The sequence below is a fragment of the Micromonas pusilla genome, assembly GCF_000151265.4.
Source record: "Micromonas pusilla CCMP1545 genomic scaffold MICPUCscaffold_1, whole genome shotgun sequence".
Lineage (NCBI taxonomy): Eukaryota > Viridiplantae > Chlorophyta > Mamiellophyceae > Mamiellales > Mamiellaceae > Micromonas > Micromonas pusilla.
The window spans coordinates 2,040,098-2,067,168 of record NW_003315882.1 but is presented as its reverse complement, the minus strand read 5'-3'; the positions used below and the strand labels follow the sequence as shown (position 1 = coordinate 2,067,168).

Genomic DNA, 27,071 nt, shown 5'->3' with positions numbered 1-27,071 from the left:
GTGTCGTCCTCCTCGTGCCGCCGCTTCTTCTTCATTCCGTGTCCACCCTGCCTTCATTCCGTGTCCGCGCTGCCTTCTCGAGCTTCGGTTTCTTGCTCGGGACGGCCTCCGGGTTCTCGTTCTCGGGCTCGTCGCCGGAAGAAGAGGTGTCCTCGTCCGCCAAGTCGGGGAAGTCCGCGAAGTCGTCCTCGTAGCCCCCACCCCTCTCTCTCAAATACTCTTCAATGTTGAAGGGTTTGTGGACGATACCGTCGGGGATGCGGAACGCGATCCTGAAGCCCGGCGTGCCGGCCGCGCACCGCTCGTCGTAGAAACGCTTGCACGCGAGCTGCGCTTTCGTCGGCTCCATGACTTCGCCGCTTTTGAACGCCTTGCCGCCTTCTTTTGAGATTGCGACGTGCGTGAAAGCGACGGGGGCTTTACATTTGAAGCCGTGCTTCAGCTTCTCTTCGTCGGAAAGGAACACACGCTTGGCGTAGCACCCGGGCCACTTCGAGATCTCCGCGGCGAGAACCTTACCCGCGGTTTCGGGGAGGTGAAAGTCGATGAGAGGCTTGAACGACTCGTCCGCGTAGTGTTTGACCACGAGTTCGTCCAGTTGCTTCCCTTGCCTCTGGTAGTGCTTCACCTCGAACCTTTCTCCCGGCGCCTTGACGTACAGCGAGAATCCCCCCACGTTCCCAAAGGAATCCATCTCGAGGTTCTTTACGTAGTCCGCTCGCAACTCGGGCTTGAGGAGGTCCTCGATCGTCGGCGTGCTCGGGTCGTCGCTCGCCTCTGAGAGTTTCGAAACGAAAAGAGCTTCCGCGTCTTGCAAACTTTTAAGCGCGCCCTTGGAGAGCTTCGAACGGTCCGGGCCCGCGGGCGCCATCGGCCACGCGAGCTTCTTCGCTATGTATTGCACGCAGTGGACGTCGTACATCTCCGCGCCGGCGAAGAACGACATCTTCATGTAGTTCTTCCACTCCGGGTCGCCGGTCGGGTAGACGACGGCGGGGCGGTCTTTGTTGCGCGGCATACTTCTCACACCTGCGGTGGTTTGAAAAGCGAGCTCGAGGGGGCGTCGTTAGGACGCGCGCGAAGGGGTCGCGAGGACGATCGCGCGGCGGGAGCGGCGCGGAGGCGTGCGAGGGAAGTCGCGAGCGAGCTCGCGGGGGGCGATATCGGCGGCGAGGCGCGCCGCGCGCGTCGTGGAAGTGCCGCGCTCGCTTACAACACGACGCGGACGACGAAAAAACACTTCAAACCGAGGAAAGGACGAGGACGCGGACGCACAGCTGTGCGACCGCACTTTCGCCGCGCGCTGGACGACAGACCCGCCAGCCGCGGTCGCTCCACCTCGGCGTCGACGAGACGCGCGGACTCGCTCGCGTCCTCCTCCTCCTCCTCGCGGACCCCGCGTCGTCGTCATGTCGCAAAGAGCCGCGGCCGCGGCCGCGGACGCGGCTCGGATCCGCGGCACGCTCGCGGCGATGGAATCGCGCGCGGAATTCCGCTCCAACCTGCCGTACTACGCCCTCGCCGCGCTCGGGGCGACGACCGCGGGCGTCGGATACGTCACCGGGTTCGAGCGCACGAGGAAAGCCGTCGGCGAGCAGATGGCGCTCGCGGAGGCGGAGGCGGGAGGGACGATGACGCCGGGGAACGCGTGGGTCTTGCGAGCGATGGGCGTCCTCCTCGGCTCGACCGTGGGCGCGAACGTCGGGCAGTCGTACGCGGTCCGACGCGGCGCGATCGCTGGCGCGGGGACCTTCGCGCTCTTCGGCCTCTTCGCCGCGGAGCCGAGCGCGATCTACGCGCCGTACGCGGGGAGCGTGCTGTTGAACGGAGGGAGCGCGGCGTGGAACGATCTCGGCGCCGCGGCGTGTCGGGCGTTTCGAGGACCCTCCAAGGCGGAGGAGGAACCGGAGAAGGCGAAGAGAGAGCGCCGGGGGTGGAGGTTCTGGAGGAAGAAACCCGTCGACGGCGACGGCGGCGGGAAATAGGTAGTGTAGGAGGAGGAGGAAGCTCGCGGACCGGAAGACGAGTTACGTAGAGCATCCATCATCAGTCGCGAAATACTGATCATCATTCTAGACTCGCCGAGGCGATCGCTTCTTCGCCCTCCTTATTCGCGTTCAGCGGACGGTTAAACCGCGCCGGGCGCTCGCCCTGCTGCCGCGCCGGCAGCGCCGCCTCGAGCGCGTCCGTCCACTCCTTCCCCGCGTACTTCTCGCACAGAACTTTCAGCGCGGTGTCGATGTTTAAGATTTGCGACGTGCACCGAGGCAGGTGCTCGCGAATCGGCAGCCGCGCCGTCCGCATCCCGGCCGCGCGCGCGCGCGGGAGACTCGTCGCCGTGCCCCTCGCCGCGAGGTCCACGATCCCGCCGATGACATACACCGTGTCCGCGTCCACGTCCTCTAGGACGTCCTCCGCGTCGGGGGACAGGTACACGAGATCAGTACCCGCCGACGCCGACGACGCCGACGCCGACGAGAAAATGTCCTCGACTTTCCTCGCGTCTCTCCGGACGCCGACCCATCGCTCCGCGTTGAAGTGCTCGACCGCGTGCGCGCCCACGGTGCCGTCCCAGCTCGCGAACGTGAGGTCCACCGTGACGTCCATCGCCTTGTTGGTCTTGCGCGTCACGCCCAGACACTCCGAGAGCTGCTTCGCGACTGAGGGCCATTCCATACAAAGCGATGGCGGGGTGGAGTTCAAAGGCGTCAGATGGGGTTCAAAGGCGTCGCGGTCGGGGATTGAAAGCGAGGGGTGTGCGGAGAGACGCGCCGGGCAAAGTCCTTAAGGAACGACGTTCACCACGCCAACGCGGTCGTATGGGGACCAGTGTATAGAACGCACCTGAACGTATCGCACGTTGCGAATCTTGCTCGTACGACGCGTCGATCGCGACCCGCAGCGGCGGTCTCGGCGTTCCGCCGCTCGCGGCCGCGCACTCCTCCTCCTCCTCCGCTTCCGCCACCCAATCCGGCGTCGCCGCGTGCACGTACCCGTCCTCCGCCTTCGCGCGCGCCGCCTCGCGCGCGCTGAACGCCGTCGACGGCGTCGGGACGACGCCCCCCGCGCCCGCCGCCACCGTCATGAACGTCCGCCCTCGCCGGCACAGCGCGATTTCGACGACGCCCTCGTACCCCACCTCGCGCATCGCCGCCGCGATCGGTACGCCGGATAAGAAGACGTGCCGCGGCGCGTGGTCTCTCAGCGCGCGCAGTAACGGCGCGTACTCGTCGTCCGTCGCGCCGCCGCGTTTGCCGCCGCCGGGGCCGCCGCCGACGGCGACTTGCCGTCCGAACGGGAGGTTGCTCACGATCGCGGCGACGCGCGCGTCCTCGCGTCCGGTCGTGGCCTTGACCGTCGCGGCCCAGTCCGTGGGCGCGGTCGCGTCGTTTTCGAGGACCACGGGCGGCGGCGAGAGCAAACCGGTCGTCGCGTCGAGCGTTCGTTTTCCGCCTCTCCCCTCGTTCGCCGCCGGGGCGTCCGCGTCGTCGTCGATAGCGAGAAGCGACGCGTGCAGCGCGGGCATGTGCGGCCGGAACGACGCGATGTTCCCTCGCGCGTTGCTCGCGTTGAGCGCGATGAGCTCGCCGCCGACGGCGCGGTGCCCGCGCGCCCATGCGGCGTGTAAGATGGTCCCGCCGCCGCAGCACGGGTCGATGACGACGTCCGCGTCGCCGCCGCCGCCGCCGCCGCCGCGCGTCATCATCGCCACGTTCACCGCCGCCGCGGCGATCTCCTGCCGTAACCCGGCGCTGTAGTTGTTCGGCTTCCGATTCCAGTCGCACTTCGCGAGCGGCCGCGGAGGCGCGAACGTCGCGAGACCGAAGACGTACCCGCGACTCGTCTCCGCGAGAACGAATCGCAGGGTCCGCCGCGCCGCGTCCGTCGCCTCCGCGGTCGTCGGATCGTCGAACCGCGCGTACATCCCGTGCTCGAACCCGCCGCCCCAGGTTTTCATCGTCTCGTGCAGCGCGTCGGTTAGCGTCTGCGACGAGACGCGGTCGCGCGAAGCGCGCCGCGCGACGCAATCGTAATGGAGAGCCACGGGGATCGAGCCGGGGAGATCGATCGCGACGGGAAGCGCGTCCACCGCCGCGAGCACGTCGTCCGCGTCCTCGCCGCACGCGAGCGGGCACAGCACCGCGCGCGTTCCCGCCATTCGCGTCAGCGTCGACGGCGGGAGCGGGGCCGGGAGCGCGAACAGCCCGGTGGTCAGCGCGCGCGAGCCCGGAGACGCGACGGCGACTTCCAGCGCGAAGGCGTTGTAGAGCGATTCGTTCTTGTGCGACAGGAGCAGCCGCCAGCCGGAGGCGTCGGAGGAGGCGTCGGAGGAGGAGGAGGAGGAGGAGGAGGAGGAGGAGGCGTCGCCGCGGTCGCGGAGCATCGCTTCGATCTGCAGCCTGACCGCGTCGCGCGGCGTCCCCGCGCCGTCGCGCCATCGCGCGCACAGATCGCCGAGGTCGTCGTGCCCGCCGTCGTCCGCCTCGGAGGAGGACGCGAGCGGATGCGCGGACGTGGACGGCGTCGGCGGGAACCGCCCAGACTTGGACGCCTTGGACGCGCGCAGTGGCCAGCTCGGGGCGCGGATCGGCGGGGGACGTCGCGACGACGGCGTCGACGGCGACGGCGACGGCGCGAGCGAGGGAGAGACGGCGCGCGTCGTCGTCGTCGTCGTCGTCGACGAAATCGAGATCGTCGTCCGTCGACCTCGACGACGGACCCGCGGCGACGTCGTCAGCGCGCGTCCCGCCGCCGCCGCCGCCGCCGCGCTCGCGCCGTCCATGACGCGCGAGACGACGCCCACGGCGGCGGCGAACGCCCTTCTGAGATGACCGGGCGTGGTGCGCGGAGGACTGAGATGCCGCGGAGGACTGCGCGGGTCCTCTCCGGGAATTTGCTTTTTCCGAGACCAGCAGATTCAACGCGCAGCGAGACGCCGCCTCCACAGAACGGGGCGCATACGCTCCCGACCGCCGCGCGGCGCGTCGAGACGAGATGACGACGTCGTAGATGCATCGCCTCGACGCGCACCTCGCGCGCCTCGCGCGCTCCGCCCCGCGCGCGACCGCGGTCGTGCTCGTGAACGACGAGACGGCGTCGGAGACGACGACGCGCCTCACGTGGACGGAGCTGGATGGCGTCGTCGACGCGCTCGCGGCGCGTCTTCGCGCGAGCTGGAGGACGTCGAACGACGACGACGACGACGACGACGACGACGCGCCCGCGCGCGTCGTCTCGCTGTGCCGCGACGGCGTCGCTGCGGTCGTCGCGCTGCTCGCGTCCTCGCGCGCGCGTCGCAGCGTCGTCCCGCTCGACGCGGAGGCGTGGCCGCGCGCGAGGATCCGAGAAGCCGCGCGCGTCGTCGGATGCCTCGGACGCGACGACGACGACGACGCGAGGACGACGCCCACGGTGCTGTGCGCGACGCGCGAGGAGATCCCGCGCGCGATGGAGATATTCGGCGCGCGCGCGGACGTCGTCGTCGTGAGCGACGTCCGCGAAGACCGCGCCGCCGCGACGGCGGACGCCGAACCCGCCGCCGCCGACGACGCCGCCGACGCGGAGCTCTACGTCGCGTTCACGTCCGGCACCACCGGCGGCGGCGTCAAAGCCCTCCCCGGGTCGCACCGCCGCCTCCTCGCGTACGCGGCGCGCAAGGCGTCCGTCGAGCGCGTTCGCCACGACTCGCGCGTGTGCCTCGCGTCCAACGCGACGTTCGACGTCCACGCCGGGGACGTCGCCGCCGCGTTGATCGCCGGCGCCGCCGTCGTCGTCGCGTCCCGGGGGCTCTTTCAGCGCGATTTTGCGCGGGTGTTGATCGCGGGGGCGGTCACGCACGTGTGCTGCACGCCGACGTTGTTTTCCATGGCGTCGTTGAGAGCGAAAGAGGCGCCCGCGTTGGAGGTGATCACGCTCGCGGGAGAGAAGATGACGGCGGAGACGATCGAGGCGCGTTCTATACACTGGTCCCCATACGACCGCGTTGGCGTGGTGAACGCCGATCCTTAAGGACTTTGCCCGGCGCGTCTCTCCGCCCACACCTCGCTTTCAATCCCCGCCCGCGTTGCCTTTCAACTCCAACTGACGCCTATGAACTCCACCCCGACAATCGCTTGTATGGAACGACCCTGAGACGTGGGCCGCGGAGGGCTCCGGCGCGACGCTGTACAACGCCTACGGCGCCACGGAGACGACGGTGTTGCAGACGTACGCGAGGATGGAATCGGTGCAGTCGAGACGGTTAGTGTCTTCAAAACGGTCGAGGAATGACGGTTACGATGAACCGTCGCGCGCGGGGAAGGCGTACGACGGCGACGGCTTCGCGTTCGTTCGCGTCGCGAAAAGCTTTCGCGACGACGGCGCCGTCGCGGAATTCGCGGATCCCGGCGACGCGAACACGGGGGAAATCGTCATCGGCGGCGCGTGCGTGTGCGAGGGATACCTCAACGACGCCGCGTTGACCTCGAAAACGTTCGTGGACTCGCCGTTAGGGAGGGTCTATCGCAGCGGCGACGTCGGGTTCGTACACGTGGCGTCCGGGGACTTGATCCTTCTCGGGCGGATCGATCGAAGGGTGAAAATACGCGGGAACCGCGTCGAGCTCGACGACATCGAGGCGGCGCTTAAAAACTGCGCGCTCGTCGCGGACGCGGCGATAGCGTTCGACGCGACCGCGCAGGTCATCACCGCGCACGCGCGCGTGAAGGCGCCGACGTTCGACGCGACGACGGAAGCGTGGATGTACGCCGCCGCGTGCGAATTTCACTGCCGGTCGACGCTTCCGAAGCACGCGACGCCGAGTAATTTCGTGTTCATAACGCACGACAACTGGCCGTTAACATCCAGTGGGAAGGTAGACAGGGTGACTCTGGACTCGTGGTTACGCCAAGGTAAAACGCGCGTGTTCAGACCAGACGCGGTCACCCCGGAGCGGGGACTAGAATCGATCGTCGCGCGCGCGTGGTCGGCGGCGCTCGGCGTCGACGCCGCCGCGATCGGCGCGCTCGACTCGATCGATCAGGTGCGTTCTATACACTGGTCCCCATACGACCGCGTTGGCGTGGTGAACGTCGTTCCTTAAGGACTTTTCCCGGCGCATCTCTCCGCCCACACCTCGCTTTCAATTCCCGTCCTCGACGCCTTTCAACTCCAACTGACGCCAATGAACTCCACCCCGACATCGCTTTGTATGGAACGACCCTCAGCTCGGCGGAAGCTCGCTGAACGTCCTCGCGGTGTCCAGGGCGTTAGCGTCGAACGATCGGCTCAGCGGCGGCGGCGAGAGAGGCGGCGTGGTCGGTCGCGGGTCCGGGTCCGGGTCGGTCGGTCTGCGAGACGGCGAAGCCGCGGCGTTGCTTCGCGCGGACGACGAGCCCGCGGCGTGCGCGTTTGGCGCGGCGGACGGACCGTTCGCGCCGTGCGAGATCTTCGCGCGCCCGGTGTTGAGGGACTACGCGACGTACCTGCGCGAGAACGGCGTGGACGTCGTCGCGGACGATGACGACGAAGAAGAAGAAGAAGAAGAAGAAGAAGACAGTATAACGCCCAACGTGCGAGCGTTTTCGCGGTCCGCGGCGTCGTCCAACGAGCGTCGGTGCATGCTCGCCGCGTGCGGCCTCGGCGCGCTTCACGTCGTCGACGCGCTGTTGCGCTCCGGGATGCCGCCGCTCGGGTCGCACCTTCGCGCGGCCGCCGCGTCGCTCGCGCCGACCGCGGCGGCGGTCGTCGACGCTCTGCTGGCCGCGGACGCGGGCGGGGGGTACGATCGTCCGACGCCGATTGAAGACATCGTTCACGACGCGTCCGACGCGGGGACGCTCGCGACGCACCTCGCCGCCGCGCGCGGGTGCGCGAATGCGCTCGCGTCGCTTCTCGCCGCGGGCGCGCGCGCCGGCGCGAGGGACGCGGACAAGCAAACGATCTTGCACCTCGCAGTGAGGAGCGGCGATCTCGAGACGACGCGCGTCGCCGCCGCCGCGTGCGCGTCGTTGAAGCCGCGGAAGGGCGGGATCGAGGCGTGGGACCGATGGAAACGACGCCCGCGGCGTGGGCGTTACTATTAGGCGATGCCGACGCGCTCGCGGTGCTGCGCGACGCGGGAGCGGACCTCACGAGGACCGAGCGCGAGGTCTCAGAGTCGACGAACGACGAGATGCCGCCGCCGCCGCCGCCGACGACGACGACGACGGCGGAACCCGGGACGCTGAGTCGTCGAAGCGAAGTGCAGCTGAACCAGCGCCCGGCGAGGAAGTCGCGAGCGCCGATCTCGGTCATGCGAGCGCTCGCGAGAAAACTCAGCGAGGGGCTGGATGTGGGCTCGAGCGACGACGACAAAAGTGGAGATGCGAACCGTCGCGGCGAGAGAATGCGAACGGACGCCGCCGAGCGCCTTGAGGCGGTCGCGGCGTTGCGCGCGCTCGCGTGCGCCAACGCGGCGAACCGCGAAAACGCTCGCGCGTTGGGCGTCATACCGTCCCTGTGCGAGATCGCGCGGCGCGAGCACTGCGTCGAAGCCATCGGCGCGCTTCGGAACCTCGCGCACAACAGCGAGGCGAACGCGAGCGAGGCGGGCGCGTGCGGAGCGATAGGCGCGCTCGCGGAGATCATCCGCCGGCGTACAGCTGACGCGCGCGCGGGCGGCGGCGCCGACGCGTCGACGTCTTCTTCGCGCTTCCCGCTCGCCGGGGAGGACAGGCGGGTCGTCTTCGCCGCCGCGAGCGCGCTGACGTCGCTGACGGTCAAGCACCCGGAGAACGCGGCGCGGTTGGAGAGCGAGAAGGACGTGAGGGAGATCATCGAGAAGGTCATCGGCGAAGGCGCGGGGGAAGGGGAGGAGGAATAACCGTGCTTTTTTGTCTCAGCATGGAAATGGTAGAATAGATACTGTAGACCACGAATTTCATTCGACGTCGCGCGCGCCGCCGTCGACGCGAACGCGCGATGGCGCCCTCGAACACGACGCCGTGGTGGGAGAGGAAGAACGCGGACGCGCAGAGCCGCGACGGCGGCGGCGACGCGTGTTCCATCCGCAGCTCGGAGACGGTGCGCGGCGCGCGGCGAGATAGATCCCCGCGCGGGATCCCTCCCTCGTCTATTTCCTCCGCTCGCTCCCTCGGTCGTCCTCTCGACGCGCGACCGACCCCGCTCGCTCCCCGTCGCCCCCTCATCCCGCGACCGCAGTACTCGTGCCGAACCGCGCCGGACGATAACGGCATCATGCGACGCAAGTGCGAGCGCATCGTGAAGAAGTTCAGGATGTGCCCGGGACGGTGCGTCCGGACGTAGCCCCCGCCAGATCCCTTCGTCGCTCTTCGTCAATCGACCGCGACGCGTTCGTCTCGTCGTCGTTCCGATCGCTCACGCGCACGCGGGCTTCGTTTCCTACCCGCCCTGACGCTTCCATCCCGCCCGCGTCGCGCCGCAGAGCCCCGGAGGAGATCGAAAACTCGCGCGAGGAGACGGAGGAAGACCCCAAAGGCGGGCTCTTCGGCGGCGGGTGGTCCACGTCCAGGGAATGGAGTTCCGAGACGCGCGGGGGCGGCGCAGGAGGACCGACGCCGGAGCTGCCGTTTCCGTTCAGCCTGTTCTTCGAGCTCGACGACGACTCGAGCAGACCGAACGCGGAAGAAGAAGCGCGTCGGCGTCGCGGCGGCGGCGACGCGCGCGAGGACCTTCTGAGAAAGAATCTCGACGAGCTCGGGGAGGAGTTGGCGCGTCGTGGGCGGAGGCGAGGGGATCCGCCGCCGCCGCGGGAATCGGGGTCGCGGAGTTTTCTCGGAGACAGGGAGTTCCGGGACAGGCACGACGAGCGCACGCTGCTGGACTATCTCCTCGGGACGAAGCCCTCGAAGCGCTCGGAGCGCCAGCCGAGCTACGACGACGCGAAGCGCGGCTCGAGAGAGGCGTAGGCGCGGGCGCGGGCGGATACGCGAACTAGCTAGCTCTATCGCCGTTTCACGCGCGCGCTTCGACGCTTCTACTGTACGCTTCCTATGATCGTCCCTCTCCCTCGCGACCCTCCGTCCCCGACTCCGCCGCCGCCGCCGCGCGTATCAACGCCGCCGCGGCGTCGTCCGTCATGTACTCGCACGCGCCGTCGACGTCCTCGATCAACACCGCGGACATGTCCGACAGCACCGTCGCGCGCTCCTCCGCCTCCGCCCGCTCTCTCCCGCCCCCGCCGCGGAGGACGCCGAGGCTCCGCGTGGTCCCGTCCGCGACGGCTTTCGAAACGGCTTTCACGTGACCGTTCACCGTGCTCACGCCCTGATGTATCCCGTCGGAGATGATCATGACGCTCGTGACGACGCCGTCGTGGACGTCTTTCACCCCGGAAGACGCCGCGTTGGCGACGTGCGTCGCGCCGAGGGACACCGCGCCGACGCCGAGCGCGACGGCGTCGACGCCGGCGACGACGCCCTCCTGGACGACGCCCCACGCGCGGCTGGCGTCGTTTTTCTTCGCGACGCCGCCCGCGGAAGCGTCACTAGTTGTTGTACTGACGAGAGAAGGTTCAGGTTCAGGTTCTCCTCCGAAGAGTCCGCGCAGGCGGCGTCGCCACGCGTCCGGGTCCGCGCCCGCCGCCGCCGCCGCGAAAGCCGCGTCCTCGGCTTCGCGATCCGCGCGTCCGTCCTCCTCCGCGCCCTGGTGCGCCCCCGTCGCGGCGACGACGAGGACTCCCGGCGGCGGGAGCTCGCGCAGACGCGCGGTCGCGGCGTCGCAGACCCACCCGCCGTCGCCCATCGCGAGCCGCGCGTGGAAGCGCACGAGCGCCGCCGCCCACGCGCCGCCGTCGCGCCAGCGTCGCAGCAGCGCGTTCGCGCGCACGTCCATCGACTCAATACGCGCGCGTCTCTCGTCCGCGTCCATCTCCCCGGGGTGACGGAGGGACTCCTCGCGGACGGCGTCGAGCGTCTCCGCGACCCAACGCGCGACGACGACCGCGTCGGAGGAGGCGGAGGCGTCGCGCGTTGGGTTGGACGACGACGACGACGACGACGACGACGACGACGACGACGCGCGCTCCACCGCCGAGGAGATCGATCTGGCGAGGCTTCCCGAGATGTGTTGGCACGGCACGCGCGAGGGCTCGCGCTCGCCGTCGTCTTCCGCCGCCGCGCCGGCGTCGTCGCCCGACGGAGACGCGCCGTCGTCGGGCATGTCGTTTTCGACGACGACGGCGGCGGCGACGACGCGCGTCGGACGACGTCGGGAGCGCGGTCGCGACAGCGAGAGGACCGGCCTCTGCCTCTGCTGGATATTTCTTTCCCGGTCAAACCAGCCAGCGCACTTCGCGCGGGAATGAACTGAATCATCCCGTTCCGGCCCGTCCTCACACGTCGCCGCGCCGTCTTCAGGCCGACGCGCACGATGCCCGAGGAACCCCCAGTCGACGGTGCGCTTCCCCGCGCGACGGACGCGCTCGATCGACGCCTCGCGACGACGCGACGCCCTCCCCGCTCGCGTCCGTCTCGTCTCCCCCGTCCCGGCCCCCGTCCCCGTCGATTCTCTCTGACCGTTCGCTTCGCCGTCGTCGCTCGCTCGTGCGCAGCCGAGGTGGAAGGCGAGGAGGCCGCCGCGCCGGAGCCGGAGCCGGTGCCCGCGTCCGAGGACGCCGGGTACGACAACCCGGAGGCCGCGGCCGCGGCGCAGGAGGCTGCGCTCGCGACGCAGAACAAGCTCGACGTCCAGGCGCTGCCGATCCGGCAGTACCTCGAGCAGGCGGTGGTCCCGATTTTGCTCCAAGGGATGCAGGCGCTCGTGAAGGAGCGCCCGGGGAACCCGGTGGAGTATCTGGCGGCGTACCTTCTGAAGAATAACCCGCAGGGGCCGTCGAACCCGCCGCCGGAGAAGGCGCTCGCGAACCCGCCGCCGCCGGAGGCGGAGGCGTCCAAGTAGAGCGGCGGGGACGCGCGGTTCGGGTACTGAATGTATTTTTCTACGTAGGAGATCGCTTTCGTTACACGGTCGGAATGAATCGTCACGACGTCCCGTCGCCGCCGCCGCCGCCGCCGCCGTTCGCTATCCGCGGCGGCACCGCCCCGTACCCCGCCGCCCTCGCCATCAAATCCACCGCCCGCTGATCCAGCAGCTGCTGCCCCGCGACGCCGCGGTCGTACGGCTGAGCCATCTCGCGCATGAACGTTCGCGCCACGTGCACCGCCATGTCCGTGCTCAAGTTCAGACGCTCCTCTTTCAAGTGCGTCGTGATCCACCCCGGGAGCTTCCCGCGCTTGTCGTGCGAGTTGTACCGCTTGTCCGCGAAGACCATGAGGCCGTAGTCCGCTTTCGAGCGGATGACGCGGCCGACGCACTGCGCGGCTTGTCGCACCGCGTCGAACGCGAGAAAGTCCGCCTCTTTGATTTGAAACGTCTCTCGCAAGTACTCCAACCGCGCGCGTAAGATGCGCGAGAGCGTGTACTGGTACGGCACGCCGTACATGATGACCGCCCTGCCGTAGTGCCTGTCGAAATCGATGCCTTCCGCGACCTTGCCGCGCGCGACGGACAAGAAAACGGCTCCGCGGCCGCAGTTACACGCGCGTCGGTAGTTATCCAACGCCAGAGACGTCTCCACGACGTCTTGGGTCTCGATGAACACGAGCTTGTGCTGCATGACATTCTGTAACACCCCAGTCTCGTGCCACTTGCTCACGATCTGCTCCATGTACGAGTACGACACGAAGAACGCGACGAGGCCGTCCGGGACGCTCGCGGCCATGTCGATGAGAATCCGCCCGTAGTTTTGAATCACCCCCGGATCGTCGCGCATGTCAAACTTGGTGCTCACCGCCTGCTGGTCCGCGCCTCTGGTGATCACGATCGGACACAGGCAGTCCCGGGTCAGCGTCATCGGCAGCGATATGCACGCGACCGGGTTGAAGGACAGAAGCTTGGGGTACAAGTCGATAGGGGACAGCGTCCCGGAGGTGATGAACACGTTGTCGAAGCGTTCAAAGACGGGCGCGATGGCGAGCGACGCGTCGAGGCACGACAGCTGCAGCACCGGATCCGGAATGTTCGGATACCGCTCGTCGTACGGCTCCAAGATGAGCGCGAAGCCCTTCTCGTACGTCCCCACGAGCGTGCCAAAGTCCGCGACGAGCGACACGGCGTTGAACTCCTCCGTGTCCACGATCTCGAGCGTCTTCAAGAGCGACGTCAGACGGTCGTGGCAAAACTTCAACGTCTTGCCGTCGATCGCCGCCGTCTGCGACAGGTGCGCCAAGAACGCCATCGGCGTCTCCTGCTCCACCTGCGTCGCTTTAAGCCGTTGTTTCAGGTACTCCACGAGCCGTCGCATGAACGCGACGAAGTGCTCCGCCCTGCGAATGTTTCCCGGCACCGCCTCGCGTAAGATGTCCGCGGGGATCACCGGATTCGCGATGGCGTCCTCGCCGCCCCCTCGCGGTAACACCCCTTGATTCGCCAGCCCGTTCACGAGCGCGTCGTACTCCGCGCGCAGCCTTCGCTCGTCCGTCTGCTTCGCGCGCTCGATCTTCGCGGACAGCGCGGTGATGTTCCGTCCCGCGACGTCCAACGTCTGCTGCCGCAAGTTCACCGACAGCGCCTCGATGCACACGTTGTCGATGTTGTGCGCCTCGTCGAACACCACGACGCACTCCTTCTCGAGCTCCCTGCTCACCAGGCTGCTCACCTTGGGATCGAGCAAGTACTGATAGTTGTACACGATGACGTTGCTGCACTTGATCATGTGCCGCGCGGTGAAGTACGGGCACCAGCCTTTCGTTCTTCCGAATTGCCGCAGATCCGCGAGGGTGTACACCCCCGGGGGAAGCACCGCGTCCGGGCCCTCCCTCTCGTAGTCCTCGAAGAACTGGCACAGCTCCGTCGTCGGCTCCTCCCCGCTCGCGAGCGCGCTGTTATGTTTCTCGCGGACCCACGACGCGGTGAGCTGCCGGCACCGCGCGTCGACGGACTCCCTCGAGCCCTCCTCCGCGACTCTCGGGTGCACGCACATGTTTTTCCTCGAGCTCAGCCCCAACGCTAACATCGCCGCGGCCTCGCCGACGTGTTTCTCTCGGTACGCCTGCAGCACCCTCAGCTCCGCGAGGACTTTCTCCATCTCCGGCACCGTGCGCGTGCAGTAGATGAGCTTCCCGCACTCCGGGTGCGCGAGCTGATAGGACGTGATCAGCGCGAGGCACGTGATCGTCTTCCCCGTGCCCGTGGGCATCTCCAAGCATCCGTGCCCTTTCGCGTCCAGCCCGCGCTTGAGCTCTTGCATGTACTTGTACTGCTCCGGGTAGAGGTACTCGTACGGGAAGTACACGGTCAGGCCCTCGAGGTTGAAGATCATGGCGACGGCGGGTGGGAGGGGTCGGCGGGGATTCGATTCGTCGCCGCCGCGCTGACGACGAGAGAGGGGCGGATTAATTAATAATAATCACTCGGCACCGGCGATCGGATCTGACGACGACGGACCGCGCCGCGGCGAGAGCGTCCAGTCGCGGCGGCGCGACCCCCGCGCCTCGCGTCTCGCCGACGGCGGGGAAGTCGCGCTCGCCCTCGAACGGCGACGCGCGGGTTCCTCTCGCCGCGACGGACGTCGCGCGGCCGCGAGTGACGACCACCGCACCGCCGGCGAAATTCCAGTCGCAGCGGTCGGCGTCGGCGTCGCCGACGACGCGTCGCGTCGACCGAGAGATTGCGCGCGAAACAGCCTGCCACTTCAGCCGGCGCGGCGCGACGACGGCGATGGCTCGCACGACGCGAGCGTCCGCGAAGCCGCCCGCGGCGAAGCGCGCGAAGACGAAGACGGAGAGCCCGTGGGAGGACGTCGTCAAGCCGGAGAAGAACGACGCGAAGACCGAGGCGGCGTCGCCGTCCGTCGTCGACGTTCGCGATGGACGCGCGATCGTGGTCGCGGACGCGACGACGACGTCACCACCCTCGAGCGGCGCTTCGCCGTACCCGACGCTGTCGCGCCCCACGCCGGAAGAATGCTGGGCCGCGCGCGACGCGCTCGCGCACCTCCACGCGGAGTACTACCGCGACTTCCTCCGCCGAACGAGCTTGGGGGCGGTCGGACCGGGCGCGGACCGCGGCGTCCCGGCGCTTCCCGCCACGCCGGCGATCGGAGGAGGAGGCGACGCGAACGCCGCGGCCGTCGCGGCCGTCGCCGCCGTCGCCGCCGCCGGCGACGCGGACGACGCGGCGCATCACCCGAAGTGCGTCCTGGACTCGCTCGTCGGGACCATCCTGTCCCAGAACACGACGGACGTGAACAGCGCGCGCGCGTTCGCGCGCCTCGCCGCGACGTTCGCGCCGTCGAGGGACGGACGCGGGCGTCTCAACTTTTGGGAGACGATTCGCGCGGCGCCGTCGGCGGAGGTGGAGGCGGCGATAAAGTGCGGCGGCCTCGCGGAGATCAAGACGTCGCGGATCAAGGTCATCCTGAACACGCTCGTCGAAGAGCGCGGCGCGCCGTGCATGGAGTACCTCAGGGACATGTCCGACGACGACGTCAAGTCGGAGCTGTCGCGTTTTAAGGGCGTCGGCCCGAAGACGATCGCGTGCGTGCTCGTGTTTTGCCTCAGGCGCGTCCTCGGAGCATCATCACACTGGTCCCCGTACGACCGCGTTCGCGTTGTGAACTTCATCCCTTAAGGACTTTCTCTCCCGGCGTGGCGTTCGTCTCTCTCCGCCCAGCTCCCGGTTTCAACGCCCGACCTCGACGCCTTTCGATTCCGCTTCCGACGCCTTTCGACTCGCGGACCCTGAACCCTCAAAAACAGACGCGCCGAGTTCCCGGTGGACGCGCACGTGTGGAAGATCGCCATGGCGTTAGGGTGGGTCCCGAAGTCCGCGAGTCGGGACGCCGCGTACGAGCACCTGAACCGCCGCGTCCCGGACGCGTGTAAGCTCGACCTGCACGTGCTGTTGGTAGAGCACGGCAAGGCGTACAAAAACGACGTCGGCTGGCTCCGGAGCGCCGTCCGAGAGCAGCTCGAGAGCGGCGGGACGCGGTGGTTGGAGTCCTTGGAGACGGCGGGGGGCGTGAAGGCGATCGCGGATTCGCACTTTCGCGCGAAGTCTCTCTCGGGCGGCGTGTGCGGTGGGTAGGCAATCTCGTCGCGATGTGTTCGATGTACAGGTAGTCGTTTATCATACGCGCGCTGAAGGGCGGCGTCTTGCCGCCTCCCCGCCCTGTGCGTGCCTCCTCGAAAACGCCAACGACGTCCGGTAACAACGTAAACGGCCCGCATCACTCTCGCGCGCGCGCCGCACGCGCGACACGTCGTCGTCATGATGGCCATCGCGGGCGCGATGGCGAGGCCGACGCCTCGCGCGTCGACGCGCGCGCGCGCCGGGGAGAAGGACCCGATCGTGTGGATCCCCGCGCGATCCGATCGCGCGGTCCGTCGACCCCCCGTCTCCCGAGCGCGCGTCGCTGTCGATCGCGCGTCGGGCGCTCCGCGTTCGCCGGCGCGTCTCCGCGCGCGCGCGCGTCCGCGTCGCGACGGCGCGCTCCACCGATTGGCGTCCACCGCGGACAGGGTATCGTCCTCCTCCGCGGCGTCGCCGAACGACGACGCCGCGGCGATCGAGCCGCCGTCGCCGTCGCCGTCGCCGTCGCCGCCCGCGAAGAAGAAGCGCGCGTTCATCCCCGCGCTCGACTCGACGCGATTTTTTCTCATCACCTACATCGCCGTCGGCCACTTCATCGCGTGCTGCACGAAAGACCCGCTCACGCTCCGGATGTTATCGCAAGTCAACGTCGTCGTCGGCGCGTTCTTCGTGATCTCCGGGTACGTCGTCGCGTACACGTGCACGGAGCTGGGCGAGTACAGGGCGTCGCCGCGGATATCGCCGGCGCCGGCGTTTATTCTGTCGCGCGTCATGGGCTACTACCCGCTGTACCTCCTCGCGCAGGTCGTCTTCGGGTGGGTGTTCGTGTACGCGGATAACTTATATAACGGTCCGATTGCGACCGTTTTCCATGGTTTAATCACCATGACGTTGACCCAAGCGTGGTTCCCCGCGCACGCGGAGCTGTGGAACGCCCCGACGTGGTTTCTCAGCGCGTTGACCTTCGCCACCGTCGCGTTGCCTTTTTGTCTCCCGTCCATCGCGTCGTGGAAGAAGAAGGGTTTGAAGACCGCGATGATCGCGCTCACCGCGATCAGCTTGATCGCGAAAGTCGCGTACTCGTACGACACCGGCGGGTGGTTCTTCATGGAGGGCGTCATGTCCCCGAAGACGCACCCGTCGTGGTTGTTTTGGAACGCGCAGCGGTTTTCGCCGTTCGCGGCGCTCGTCGAAATTTTGATCGGGTGCGTCGCCGCGCGCAGCGTCATGGTCCGCGAGTGCGCGGACAAGGGCGAGGAGAAAGGCGTTAACGAAAACGGCGAATCGTCGACGGTTACGGATACGGATACGAACAACGCGAGCGGCTGGATGGCGAGCTCGCCGGTGGTGCCGCTCCTCGGGATGGCGTTCGTGTTGATCGCTCGCGGGTTCGAGTGGCTGACGCTCAACGACGGGCTCACGCGCGGTTTGTTTTTCATCCCTCTGTTCGTGTCCTTCATCAAACGGATCCACGTCCAGACCGTGTACGTCGACCTCCCGAACGCGGCGAAGGAGGGGCACAAGAGCTTCAGCACGATGATGTCGCACAAGTGGCTGACGTATTTGGGCGCGATTTCGTTTCCGATTTACATCCTGCACGGGCCCATCGGTCAGATTTTTTACAAGAGAGCCGTCGCGTCCAAGCTGTGGGGCACGGTGTTCACGAAGTACCCGGAGTTTTTCCCCGCGTACCTCGCGATCGTGCTCCTCGCCGCGGTCGTCGTCCACGAAAAGTTCATGAAGAACAAGGCGATCCAGGGGTGGTTCCAAGAGAGAGGGCAGGCCATCGCCGCCAAGTTTTAGCGAATTGAAATTCATGAATGACTCCGCCCAACCGGGGGACGCTTCCGTCTCTATTAAACGCTAATCACGAACGCTACTAAATAGGAAGCTTCATCCCCCGCTCGAGTGAACCACCACCACCACGAAGCCGACTCCAACGAGCGAATTAGAATTACTCGTCGTCGTCTTCCTGGTCCGCGATGTTGAAGTACCTCAGCTCGTACACGTTCCTGTCCTTGCCCGACGCGATGACGCGAAGCCAGTCGCGAACGTTGTGCTTCTTCAGGTACTTCTTCGTGAGGTACTTGAGGTAGCGCTTGGACATCGGCGCCTCGGAGGTGACGGTCACGCGCGTCTTGTCGTGGGACACGGTGACGGCGTCGCCGAGCGCGCCGGCTTTGCCGCCGACCTTGATGCGCTCGGCGAGAAACGTCTCGAACGACGCGATCTCCATGATCTTGTCTTCAACCTGCGCATTGGTACGAACGGGGCGTCGAACGGGGTCGGGACGTCAGCGCGCGGTCGTCGTCGTCGGGGCGGGGCGGGTCGGCGGAGGGCGGCGAGACCGAGACCGCGCGCGCGTCCCGAGCGAAGGAGACGGACTGGGCGGAGGCGTCGCCCCCTCGCTCGCGAGAAGCGAAAAGAAAAGCGAAAAGAAAACCCCCGCGGACGTCGGCCGAGCCGACGCGCGGACGCGACGCCGTCGACGCCACGCCGTCGAGCGAGCGACGCCGCGTCCGCGACCGCGACCGCGCGCACGACGTCGCGACGCCGCTCGGGACGCGCGCCAGGGAGGACGCGACGACCGACGGGCGCGACGGCGCGGCGTCTCCGGCGCGCGATGGCGCCTCGCCGCGGCGGCTTAGGGTTTTTTCCGCGCGCGCGTCATCCTCCGCCCGGAGACGGACGATTACGCACCGGCTTGGAGCAGTCGACGACGAACGTCGAGAGCTTCTTCTTCGCGGCCTTGGTAGCGGGAGCCATCGTGATGTTTAAGCGTCGGTGAACTAGCAACCTAGACGCGTGTTTGCGCTTCTTAGAGAGGGACGCGACGCGCGTCCGTCGCGGGTTTTCTCGTGCATCGGCTCCTCGCGGGTCAGTTTTGCTGGTGTCGGCAACACCTTTCAATGATAAACTTTAAAAGGACATTTTCAAAGCGCGAAACATTTGATAGCGAGCGATTCATCGCGTCTTCTCGCGTTCAAAATTGCCGCAGGCTTTCCGACAGTTGGCGCATTTCGCGCGCGAACATATACAGTAGTAAAGAGGGGAACGCGCGGCGCGCGGCCTCGTTCGACCGCGCGCACGCGCACGCACGCGCGTCACGCTCTCATCTTCGAAATGGCGCACACGCGCAGCGAAGCCCCCGAGATCGCCGTCTTCAAGGACGACCGCGTCATGGTCAACGTCATGTCCGTCGTCGACGTCGTCACGAGCACGGTCCCGCTCCCCGTGATGCTCCTCGTGGGCGCGATCAAGCAGGGCGATCTCCCGCACGGCGTCGCCGTCCTCCAAGTGATGCCGTGCAAAGACATCAGCGCGGAGCCCGCGGGGCAGAGGATATTCTCGCTGTGGCAGGGCGCGGACGTGGAGACGATCGCCGCCGCGGTGGAGGCGACGATCGGCGAGCACTGCACGTCGACGCTGTTCCCGGTGATGGAGACGCACGCGCACGGGATCTCGAAGGAGTCGCTGGAGGAGAAGCTCGCGCGGCACGCGCGGTCGACCGCGAGGTCGATCGAGTCGCTCGACGCTCGGCTCGGGGTCAGCGGCGCGGTCATCAAGGGCGTCACGACCGGTGAGCAGGTCGTGTCTAAGACGATGCACGACGTCTGGGAGAAGACCGCGGGGATCAGGTGCGTTCTATACAAAAGTTTTTCACCCATAGCTCGGTTTCAACATTTGATCGCGTCTCCTTTCAACTGACCGATGAACATTTTTTGTATGGAACGGCCCTCAGAGAGAACCCGACCGTCGCCAAGACCCTCGACGTCGGCGCGAAAGGGTGGAACTCGCTCGTCGGCGGGTTCACCGCCGCGGCCGCGATGGTCGACCGGACGCGGGATTCGTTGGTGAAGAGAGGGCAGGAGATGGCGGGGCCGAGCGAGGAAGCGCTGGCGGTGAACGCGCCGGCGGCGATCATTCAGCCCGCGGCGGCGGGCGCGGCGGGGGCGGGGGCGGGGGCGGACGCGATTCCGACGTCGACGTCCCCGAGCGGGGCTGGGGACGACGACGGAAGCCCGCGCCGTTGCTCGCGTGAGGGCGGTCGTCGATGAGGCTGTGTCTCACACGTACTGTACGTTGTAGATCTATGAGACGCGTGATGAATCCTGAATCCTTTCGTTCTTTCGTATGCTATACTCGTAAAAGAAATCATCGCGAAGTCTCGGGGTTCGATTTTGGAACTCCCGTCCCTCCGTTCTCGAGCACCCCGCTCGGGCGGCGACCGCTCAGTCGCCGCCCGATCGCGCGGGGTCCTCGTCGCGCACCGTGTCCTGGCTCGAGCACGACGACGTCTCGTTCTCGTCCTTTCCTTCCGCCTTCCTCGTCGTCGCCGCCGCGCCGTTCGCGCCGCCGCCGCCGCCGACGCCGCCGCCGACGCCGCCCGCCGCCGCCGCCGCCGCCGCCCGACCCTCCTCCTCCTCCTCCGCGTCCGCCCTGTTTTCGCCGCACCACTTCTCGAACATCTCGACGTACGCGTCCTCCACCCTCCCCATGAACGCCCTCCCGTCGCACATCGGCCCGTCGCGCATCCGCCGTCTCAACCCCGCGCGCGTCGCCGCCAACCTCTCGAAATCGCTCGCCAACGCCGTCCCCTTCGCGACGTACTCATCCTCCGTCCGCGTCGCGCACTCCTCCGATAAGCCCACCGCCTCCACGAGGCTCGCGCCGACGTTGTGCGCGTGGCACCCGCCAATCATCGTCAGCACCGGGACGCCCATCCACATCGCCTCGCACGTCGTCGTCGTCCCCGCGTAAGGAAACGTGTCCAGCGCGACGTCCATCATGCCGTACATCGAGAGGTGGTGCGTCGTGCCGTTCGTCAGCGGGGATAAGTCGATCCGCCACGACTCCACGCCCTCGGAGAGCATCTGCGTCAGGAAGCGCGCGCGAATCGTCGGGCACAGGAACGGCTTGGCTTTCACGACGAGCCGCGAGTTTGGCACCGCGGCGAGGAGCCGGCCCCAGACTTTGCGGACGCGCGGCGTGACCTTGGCGAGCGCGTTGAAGCAGCCAAAGGTGACGAAGCCGGCGGTCATGCACGGCGCGGGCGCGACCGGCGGCGCCTCCGCGCTCGGGGTGTACGATAAGAAACACCCGGGCAACCGCACGAGCTTCTCCACGAAGCTCTGCGTCGTGTCCAGCGGATCGCAGATGGCGTCCGTGAGGCGGTAGTCGATGGACGTCAACCCCGTGGAGTTGGGGTACCCGATCCACGTCGCCTGCACCGGCGCCGGTCGCAGCGCCATCGTCCCGAGCTTGTTGTTCGCCGTGTGTCCGGTGAGCTCCACGAGGACGTCCACGCGATCGCCCCGGATCGTCTCCGCGAGTTCGCTCTCGGACATCGCCGCGCAGTCGCGCCAGGTCCCGCGCGCGGCGGCGACGGCGTCGCGCAACCGCGTCGACTGCGCGTCTTCGCGCGGCGTCGTCGAGTAGACGAAGAGCTCGACTCTCGACGGGTCGTGGTCGCGGAACGGCGCGAACGCGAAGTAGGACACGCTGTGCGTGTAGAGGTCGGAGGAGACGTAGCCGACGACGAGGCGGCGGCGCGGAGAGAGGGCTCGCCCAGAGAGGAGGGCGTCTCGCGCCTCCGCGTCGTCCGCGTCGTCGACGTCGTCGGAGTAGTCGGCGTCGGAGTCCGAATCGGCGTCGGCGTCCGAGTCCGAGTCGGCGTCGCGGCGCGTCAGGCCTATGAACCGCGCCCCTCGCGCGTCCGAATTTTCGCGACGCCGTCGCAGCGCTCCCCCGACGCGCTCCCTTCCCGCGCCGAGATCCGATCGCGCGAACCGTCGCCGCGGGAGCGCCTCGCCGGCGATCTCCTGGAACCGCGCGCCCCACCGCGCGTGCGCGTCCGACACCACCGCGCTCTCCCCCGGGTGGACGTAATTCAGCGACAGCAGATAATTCTGCGTCGCGTTTCGATGATCCGGCGAGCACCGCTCGCACTCCGCGTACGACGCCAACGCCTCCGGGACGTCCCCGGTGTCTCGGAGTAACACCCCGAGGTTGTTGTGCGCGACCGCGTACGACGGATCCGCGGCGATCGCGCGCTGCAGCGCCTCCAGCGCCGCGCCCGCGTTCCCCTGCGTCGTGTACACGACCCCGACGTTGTTCAACGGCTGCGCGAACGCCGGCGCGATCGCGATCGCTCGGTTGTAACACTCCACGGCCCGCTCGACGTTGTTGCGTTCGCGGTGTAACACCCCGAGATTATTCCACGCCTCCGCGCAGTTGGGTTTCAACCGCAGCGTGTGCTCGTACGCGATGATCGCGCGGTCGATCTCGCCCACCTCCGCCTGCGCGACGCCGAGATTATACGTCGCCTCCGCCGCGTTCGGGTCAAACGTCAACGCGCGCTCGTAGCCTCTGATCGCGAGATGCACGTCCCCGGACGCTTTCACCGCGGTCGCGTGTTCGCTGAGCGCGATCGAGATGTTCCCGCGACCGAGCGCGTGGTTCGGGTTGACGCGTAAGCACTGTTCGTACGCGTCGATGGCGCCGACGACGTCGCCGGCGAGCTTCCTCAACACGCCTAAGGGCCATTCCATACAAAAAAAGTTCACCGGTCAGTTGAAAGGGGACGCGATCAAATGTTGAAACCGAACGATGGGTGAAAAACTTTTGTATAGAACGCACCCAAGTTGCAGTGCGAATCCGCGTCGTTAGCGTTCAACTTGATCGCGAGTTCGTAGCACGCCATGGCCTCCGCGTGCCGGTTCGTCTCCGATAACACCACGCCGAGGTTATAAAACGCAGGCGCGTACCCGCCGTCCACGGCGCTCGCTTCTCTGTAGTACTCGATCGCGGCGTTCGGCGACCCCAGGAGCTTCGTCCGCGTCCCCAGATCCGTGAGCGTCGCCGCCAGCCGCTCGATCGTCGGCCGGTCCGCAGGGTCCGACCGCAGCGCGCTCTTAAACGCGCCCGCAGCCTCGGAGAGGAACCCGTGGGCTTGATACAGCGCGCCGACCGCGCGCAACGCCAGCGCGTGCGTCGGCTCCACCGCGAGCACCGCGGCGTACGCGTCGTACGCGTCTTGATGCGACCCCAACGCTTGGTGACACATCCCCTTCTTCGCGATCGCGTCCAGGCACCGCGGCGTCAGCGCGAGCGCGCGATGGAGGACGAGGAGCGCGTCCGCTGGCCGCCCGCCCGCGATGAGCGCCTCCGCGACGCGCGTCAGGCGGTTGGATTCCGCGGCGTTCGGGTCGAGTCGCGCCTCCGCGAGCGACGCCGACGCGACGGCGGCGGCGGCGAGCGACGCGGCGCGGTCCGCGGCGATGGACCGCGCGGCGTCGCGCCCGTCCTCGTCATCGCGCGTCGACGACGAGATCGACTTCGACTTCGACTTTGACTTCTTCTCGTCGGCGGCGGCGCGCGAGGGCGGGATCACGAAGCCGCGCGAGGACGACGGCGACGACGACGGCGACGCTTGAACGCGATGACGAGGGCCGTTCTATACGAGCGAACGTCGGGGTGGAGTTCAAAGGCGTCAGAGGTGGAGTTGAAAGGCATCGCGGGCGGGGATTGAAACCGAGGGGTGGTCGGAGAGATGCGCCGGGAAGTAAAGTCCTTAAGGAACGGCGTTCACCACGCGAACGGGGTCGTATGGGGACCAGTGTACAGAACGCGCCTGATGATGATGATCCCTCGCGTTCGAGACGTCGTCGCGCGCCTCGCACGACGCGGTGACGTGCGTCTCCGAGCGCAGGCCGATCGGGGAGCCGACGGACAACGTCTCGTGTTCGTGCCGCGGGTGCGACGCCGCGGGGGGCGTCGGCGTCGCCGTCGCCGTCGGCGTCGCCGTCGCCGTCGGCGTCGCCGTCGCGCGCGGCGGCGGCTCGCGCGCTGGTCCAGATCTCGCCGTCGCGCGCGCGCTGGAAGACGTGGCAGACGCGACGATCGCGGGCGCGCCGCGATGGCGCGAGCGCCATCGCCGCGTCTCCGCGCACTCGTCGTCCGGCGGCGTCCCCGGGGCGCTGCCGTCGCCACCGCGCGCGGGGTCGCGCGGGTCCTCGATCGCGCCTCGCGCCAACGCGGCGAGTCCGGTCGTCGCGGCGTGTCGGCCCGTCGCGCGCGGTGATCGGGCGACGCGCGGCGCGTCGTCGCGCGCGCGCGCGGACGCGAGCGACGACGCGGCGCGCGTCGCCGTCGCGCGCGAGGCGTCGTCGCCTCGCGAGCTCATCCCGCGAGAGACGTTAGCGCCGCCGTCGGTCGGCGGGCGTCCCTCGCGGCCGCGCGCAGTGCGCGCCGTCGGAACGCGCGCGAGTTTTTACGCGCCCGTAACCTGTCGTAACGCGCGAGCGGGGTAATTTTTTTCCGACTGACTGTTTGCCTATACGTACAGTACAAAAGTTGTACACGTACACGCGTGCGAACCCTTCCCGCCAAGGCAAGGGCCGCCCGAGCGAAGACGTCTGGGAGAAGACGGAGCACCGGCGCTCCGCGCGGAATTGACCAGTCGAGGACGCGCTTCGCACGCCTCGACACGCGCGCAGAACGCACGAACGTCCGGGTGCTTCCCGCGCGTTTCGTTGATCCACGCGTTGTCGCGAACTTAGTCGCTCGCGGCGCGCGTGAAGAATGGCTCCGGGCGGCGATCACGTCGCGAACGCGCGCGACGCCTCGATCCGCGGGGAGGCGCCGGACGATGGTGTCTTTTTGGACGATCGCGCGCGCGCGGTTCTCGGCGGGCGCAAGCGCGCGCGCGAGACGAGCGGCCATCCCACCAACGAAGACGACGACACGCCGACGGACTCTCCCGCGCCCACCCCCGGGGTGATCCCGACGCCGGAGCAGGGCACGCCGATGATCAGCGTCGACGGCGTGAAGAAGAAGCGCAACAGCAAGCCGAAGCGAATCCAGTTCGGCGAACCCCCGCCGGGGGTGATCAACATCGCGATCGATCCCCCGAACGGGCGCTACAACAAGAACGGCGTGTGTCATCACAAAGCCTCCGGGAAGTGGCGCGCGATCGTGTACGTGAACAAGAAGCAGGTCAACCTGGGGTACTTCACGACGAAGGAGGAGAGCGAGGAGACGGTGCGGCGGGCGAGAGAGTTTGGCCTTCCCCCCGGGTTCGTGAATTGTCGCGCGCACGCGCAGCCGAAGCGATCGGCCATCAACGGCGTGAACTGGGACAAGCACTGCAAGCGGTGGCTCGCGCGCGTGTACGAGCCGACGAAGGACGGGAAGAAAGGGAAGGAGCACAAGGTGGGGTACTACGACGACGAGGAGGAGGCGGGCAGGGCGATCATCGCGCGGAGGAAGGAGCTCGGACTCCCGGAGAAGTCGACGCGGAAGAAGCGCGAGAAGAAGACTGGGACCGGGACCGTCGCGGCGGCGGCGGCGGCGGGCGCGGCGGCGTCGCTCGCGACGATCGGCGTCGGAGGCGGCGGCGGCGGCTCGGGCGCGGGCGCGGTCGAGGCGTCGGTGAACTTCGACGGGCTCGTCGATCTCGGCGCGGTGGAGGCGATGACCGTGGGGGGCGCCCTGGGGGTTCCCCCGCCGCGATCGCGGCGTTGATCGCGTCACAGCTGGCACGAACGAAAAGTATCCCGATTCGGACGGGGCGTCCTCGCGCGTCGGACGCGCGACGGCGCAGCATGCAGCACTTTCATCATTTAATTTAGGTACGCACGTACGATCGCCACCACGGAAGAAGGTCGGCTCGTTCGCCGACCACAGACGCGACGACGACGTCGCCGCGCTACAGCTCGCCGTCGGCGCCCCGTCGCGAAAACACCGCCTCGGCGTCTTCCTCGAAGCCGTCGCCGCCGCTCCCGCCTGATCCGCCGCGCGCCTCCTCCTCCTCCTCCCCGCCCTCCGCGTCGAACCGCCTGCACACGATGTCGCGCACGACCTGCTCTTTCGTCCGGAACGCGTCGTGCGCGCACAGCGACGGCGTCGTGAACGTCATCGTGTAGCGACACGTCGACGCCTCGTCGATCCTCTCGATCGCGTTGACGTTCGCGTCGGCGGCGTTTAGTTTTTCTCTCTCCGCGTCGCCGCTTTCAACGCCGACTCCCCCTCCCGCGCTCTGCCGCGCGCACGTGAACCTGACCTCCGTCTCTCGCTCCAAGTCCGTCAGATCGCACGGCGTCCCGCCGGTGAACACGTGCGCGTGGTACGGCGCGGTGGCCTCTCCGCCGGACCCCGCGGACGTCGCCGCCGCGACTTCGCCGCGCGCGTCGTGCGCCGCGCGCGTGGCGGCGGCGTCGAAAGCGCCGAGCGAAAACGTCGCGGTGACGACCTGATTGTCGTCCTGATGATACTGCCGGATGCCTTTCCCGTGACAGAACTCGTACGTCCACCAGCCCTCGATGCGATAGAAGCATTGGTTCTTTAAATCGTCGAGGAGCTCGCCGATCGACGACGAGGACCCCGCGCGCGCTTCTTCGCCGGCGTCGGCGCCGGCGCCGGCTGCCGCCCCGGCCGCCGACCTCGGCAGCGTGCAAAAGTACCGGATCCCGCGGTGATCGGTCGTGATCACCGCCTCCGCGTTCCTCACCTTCGCTCTCTCGTCCTCGGACAGCGGCTCGGCTGCGCGAGCGGACGGGAGAGAGGACGGGAGCGAAGAGACGGACGTCAGCGAAGACGACGACGACGGGAGGGTGGACGCGCGCGACGCGATGGATCTGGGCGCGGACGACGAGGACGACGCGACGCGACGACGCCGAGGACGCGCGCACCTTTGCGCTTCGCGCTCATCGCGATCACGTACGCGTCTTCGAGCTCGTCCGCGACCGCGAACGCGGGGACGTCCAGCTGCACGGCGTGCACGGTCGCGCCCGCGGAGGTCTTGAGCTCGATCATTTTCGCGTCCGCGGGCGCGACGAGGACGCCGAGGAGACACGCGTGGAGGAGGAGGAGGAGGAGGAGAAGGACGGGGACGACGCGCGATAACGACGGCATCGCGCGAGATGCGCGCGGCCGCATCGCGTCGTCGGCGGCGCGGAAGCGCGCGAGACGCCGACGCC

General features: G+C 68.0%; 16 protein-coding genes across 16 annotated transcripts; 9 read left to right on the top strand and 7 right to left on the bottom strand.

Moving 5' to 3' along the window:
* Positions 1-31: 31 nt before the first annotated feature.
* MICPUCDRAFT_50858 (uncharacterized protein) lies at positions 32-1,018 on the bottom strand (the record flags this gene model as incomplete). Its single annotated transcript, XM_003055226.1, has 1 exon — positions 32-1,018. The coding sequence occupies one exon, from the start codon at positions 1,016-1,018 to the stop codon at positions 32-34; it is 987 nt and encodes a 328-aa protein (XP_003055272.1).
* A 391-nt stretch (positions 1,019-1,409) lies between these two features.
* Positions 1,410-1,985, top strand: MICPUCDRAFT_50857 (uncharacterized protein; the record flags this gene model as incomplete). The annotated part of the gene is made up of 1 exon (XM_003055749.1): positions 1,410-1,985. One exon carries the CDS (start codon positions 1,410-1,412, stop codon positions 1,983-1,985), a length of 576 nt encoding a protein of 191 aa, XP_003055795.1.
* Positions 1,986-2,067: 82 nt separating this feature from the next.
* MICPUCDRAFT_50856 (uncharacterized protein) lies at positions 2,068-4,783 on the bottom strand (the record flags this gene model as incomplete). The annotated part of the gene is made up of 2 exons (XM_003055225.1): positions 2,068-2,660; positions 2,845-4,783. The coding sequence occupies 2 exons, from the start codon at positions 4,781-4,783 to the stop codon at positions 2,068-2,070; spliced, it is 2,532 nt and encodes an 843-aa protein (XP_003055271.1).
* Positions 4,784-6,217: 1,434 nt separating this feature from the next.
* MICPUCDRAFT_61866 (uncharacterized protein) lies at positions 6,218-8,063 on the top strand (the record flags this gene model as incomplete). The annotated part of the gene is made up of 2 exons (XM_003055748.1): positions 6,218-7,021; positions 7,206-8,063. The coding sequence occupies 2 exons, from the start codon at positions 6,218-6,220 to the stop codon at positions 8,061-8,063; spliced, it is 1,662 nt and encodes a 553-aa protein (XP_003055794.1).
* An 89-nt stretch (positions 8,064-8,152) lies between these two features.
* On the top strand, positions 8,153-8,842 carry MICPUCDRAFT_50854 (uncharacterized protein; the record flags this gene model as incomplete). The annotated part of the gene is made up of 1 exon (XM_003055747.1): positions 8,153-8,842. One exon carries the CDS (start codon positions 8,153-8,155, stop codon positions 8,840-8,842), a length of 690 nt encoding a protein of 229 aa, XP_003055793.1.
* Positions 8,843-8,940: 98 nt separating this feature from the next.
* Positions 8,941-9,989, top strand: MICPUCDRAFT_50853 (uncharacterized protein; the record flags this gene model as incomplete). Its single annotated transcript, XM_003055746.1, has 2 exons — positions 8,941-9,269; positions 9,425-9,989. The coding sequence occupies 2 exons, from the start codon at positions 8,941-8,943 to the stop codon at positions 9,906-9,908; spliced, it is 813 nt and encodes a 270-aa protein (XP_003055792.1). The 3' UTR covers positions 9,909-9,989.
* Positions 9,990-10,486: 497 nt separating this feature from the next.
* On the bottom strand, positions 10,487-14,574 carry MICPUCDRAFT_45209 (uncharacterized protein; the record flags this gene model as incomplete). Its single annotated transcript, XM_003055224.1, has 2 exons — positions 12,107-14,574; positions 10,487-10,498 (listed from the first exon to the last, which is right to left on the bottom strand). Exons 1-2 carry the CDS (start codon positions 14,318-14,320, stop codon positions 10,487-10,489), a joined length of 2,226 nt encoding a protein of 741 aa, XP_003055270.1. The 5' UTR covers positions 14,321-14,574.
* On the top strand, positions 11,371-11,898 carry MICPUCDRAFT_50851 (dpy-30 like protein; the record flags this gene model as incomplete). Its single annotated transcript, XM_003055745.1, has 1 exon — positions 11,371-11,898. The coding sequence occupies one exon, from the start codon at positions 11,371-11,373 to the stop codon at positions 11,896-11,898; it is 528 nt and encodes a 175-aa protein (XP_003055791.1).
* A 345-nt stretch (positions 14,575-14,919) lies between the features above and the next one.
* On the top strand, positions 14,920-15,933 carry MICPUCDRAFT_5738 (uncharacterized protein; the record flags this gene model as incomplete). The annotated part of the gene is made up of 3 exons (XM_003055744.1): positions 14,920-15,129; positions 15,193-15,564; positions 15,769-15,933. Coding segments are annotated over 3 exons (747 nt in total), but the record flags the coding sequence as incomplete, so codon positions are not given.
* A 357-nt stretch (positions 15,934-16,290) lies between these two features.
* Positions 16,291-17,895, top strand: MICPUCDRAFT_38255 (uncharacterized protein; the record flags this gene model as incomplete). The annotated part of the gene is made up of 1 exon (XM_003055743.1): positions 16,291-17,895. The coding sequence occupies one exon, from the start codon at positions 16,291-16,293 to the stop codon at positions 17,893-17,895; it is 1,605 nt and encodes a 534-aa protein (XP_003055789.1).
* A 10-nt stretch (positions 17,896-17,905) lies between these two features.
* MICPUCDRAFT_31192 (uncharacterized protein) lies at positions 17,906-18,908 on the bottom strand. The gene is made up of 2 exons (XM_003055223.1): positions 18,793-18,908; positions 17,906-18,343 (listed from the first exon to the last, which is right to left on the bottom strand). Exons 1-2 carry the CDS (start codon positions 18,856-18,858, stop codon positions 18,047-18,049), a joined length of 363 nt encoding a protein of 120 aa, XP_003055269.1. The 5' UTR covers positions 18,859-18,908; the 3' UTR covers positions 17,906-18,046.
* A 272-nt stretch (positions 18,909-19,180) lies between these two features.
* Positions 19,181-20,017, bottom strand: MICPUCDRAFT_61855 (uncharacterized protein; the record flags this gene model as incomplete). The annotated part of the gene is made up of 2 exons (XM_003055222.1): positions 19,181-19,730; positions 19,835-20,017. 2 exons carry the CDS (start codon positions 20,015-20,017, stop codon positions 19,197-19,199), a joined length of 717 nt encoding a protein of 238 aa, XP_003055268.1. The 3' UTR covers positions 19,181-19,196.
* MICPUCDRAFT_50846 (uncharacterized protein) lies at positions 19,181-20,150 on the top strand (the record flags this gene model as incomplete). Its single annotated transcript, XM_003055742.1, has 2 exons — positions 19,181-19,730; positions 19,835-20,150. Exons 1-2 carry the CDS (start codon positions 19,216-19,218, stop codon positions 20,148-20,150), a joined length of 831 nt encoding a protein of 276 aa, XP_003055788.1. The 5' UTR covers positions 19,181-19,215.
* Positions 20,151-20,199: 49 nt separating this feature from the next.
* Positions 20,200-24,026, bottom strand: MICPUCDRAFT_46435 (glycosyltransferase family 41 protein; the record flags this gene model as incomplete). The annotated part of the gene is made up of 3 exons (XM_003055221.1): positions 20,200-22,617; positions 22,770-23,548; positions 23,826-24,026. The coding sequence occupies 3 exons, from the start codon at positions 24,024-24,026 to the stop codon at positions 20,325-20,327; spliced, it is 3,273 nt and encodes a 1,090-aa protein (XP_003055267.1). The 3' UTR covers positions 20,200-20,324.
* Positions 24,027-24,567: 541 nt separating this feature from the next.
* MICPUCDRAFT_46434 (uncharacterized protein) lies at positions 24,568-25,617 on the top strand (the record flags this gene model as incomplete). Its single annotated transcript, XM_003055741.1, has 1 exon — positions 24,568-25,617. The coding sequence occupies exon 1, from the start codon at positions 24,676-24,678 to the stop codon at positions 25,615-25,617; it is 942 nt and encodes a 313-aa protein (XP_003055787.1). The 5' UTR covers positions 24,568-24,675.
* A 184-nt stretch (positions 25,618-25,801) lies between these two features.
* MICPUCDRAFT_50843 (uncharacterized protein) lies at positions 25,802-27,006 on the bottom strand (the record flags this gene model as incomplete). The annotated part of the gene is made up of 2 exons (XM_003055220.1): positions 25,802-26,634; positions 26,784-27,006. 2 exons carry the CDS (start codon positions 27,004-27,006, stop codon positions 25,802-25,804), a joined length of 1,056 nt encoding a protein of 351 aa, XP_003055266.1.
* Positions 27,007-27,071: the final 65 nt, after the last annotated feature.

Excerpts from the sequence above, each read along its gene's own strand:
- MICPUCDRAFT_31192 (XM_003055223.1), bottom strand. The coding sequence starts at position 18,858 with ATGGCTCCCGCTACCAAGGCCGCGAAGAAGAAGCTCTCGACGTTCGTC. Across the intron at positions 18,344-18,792 it reads TCGTCGACTGCTCCAAGCCG|GTTGAAGACAAGATCATGGA; the intron begins GTGCGTAATCGT and ends ACCAATGCGCAG.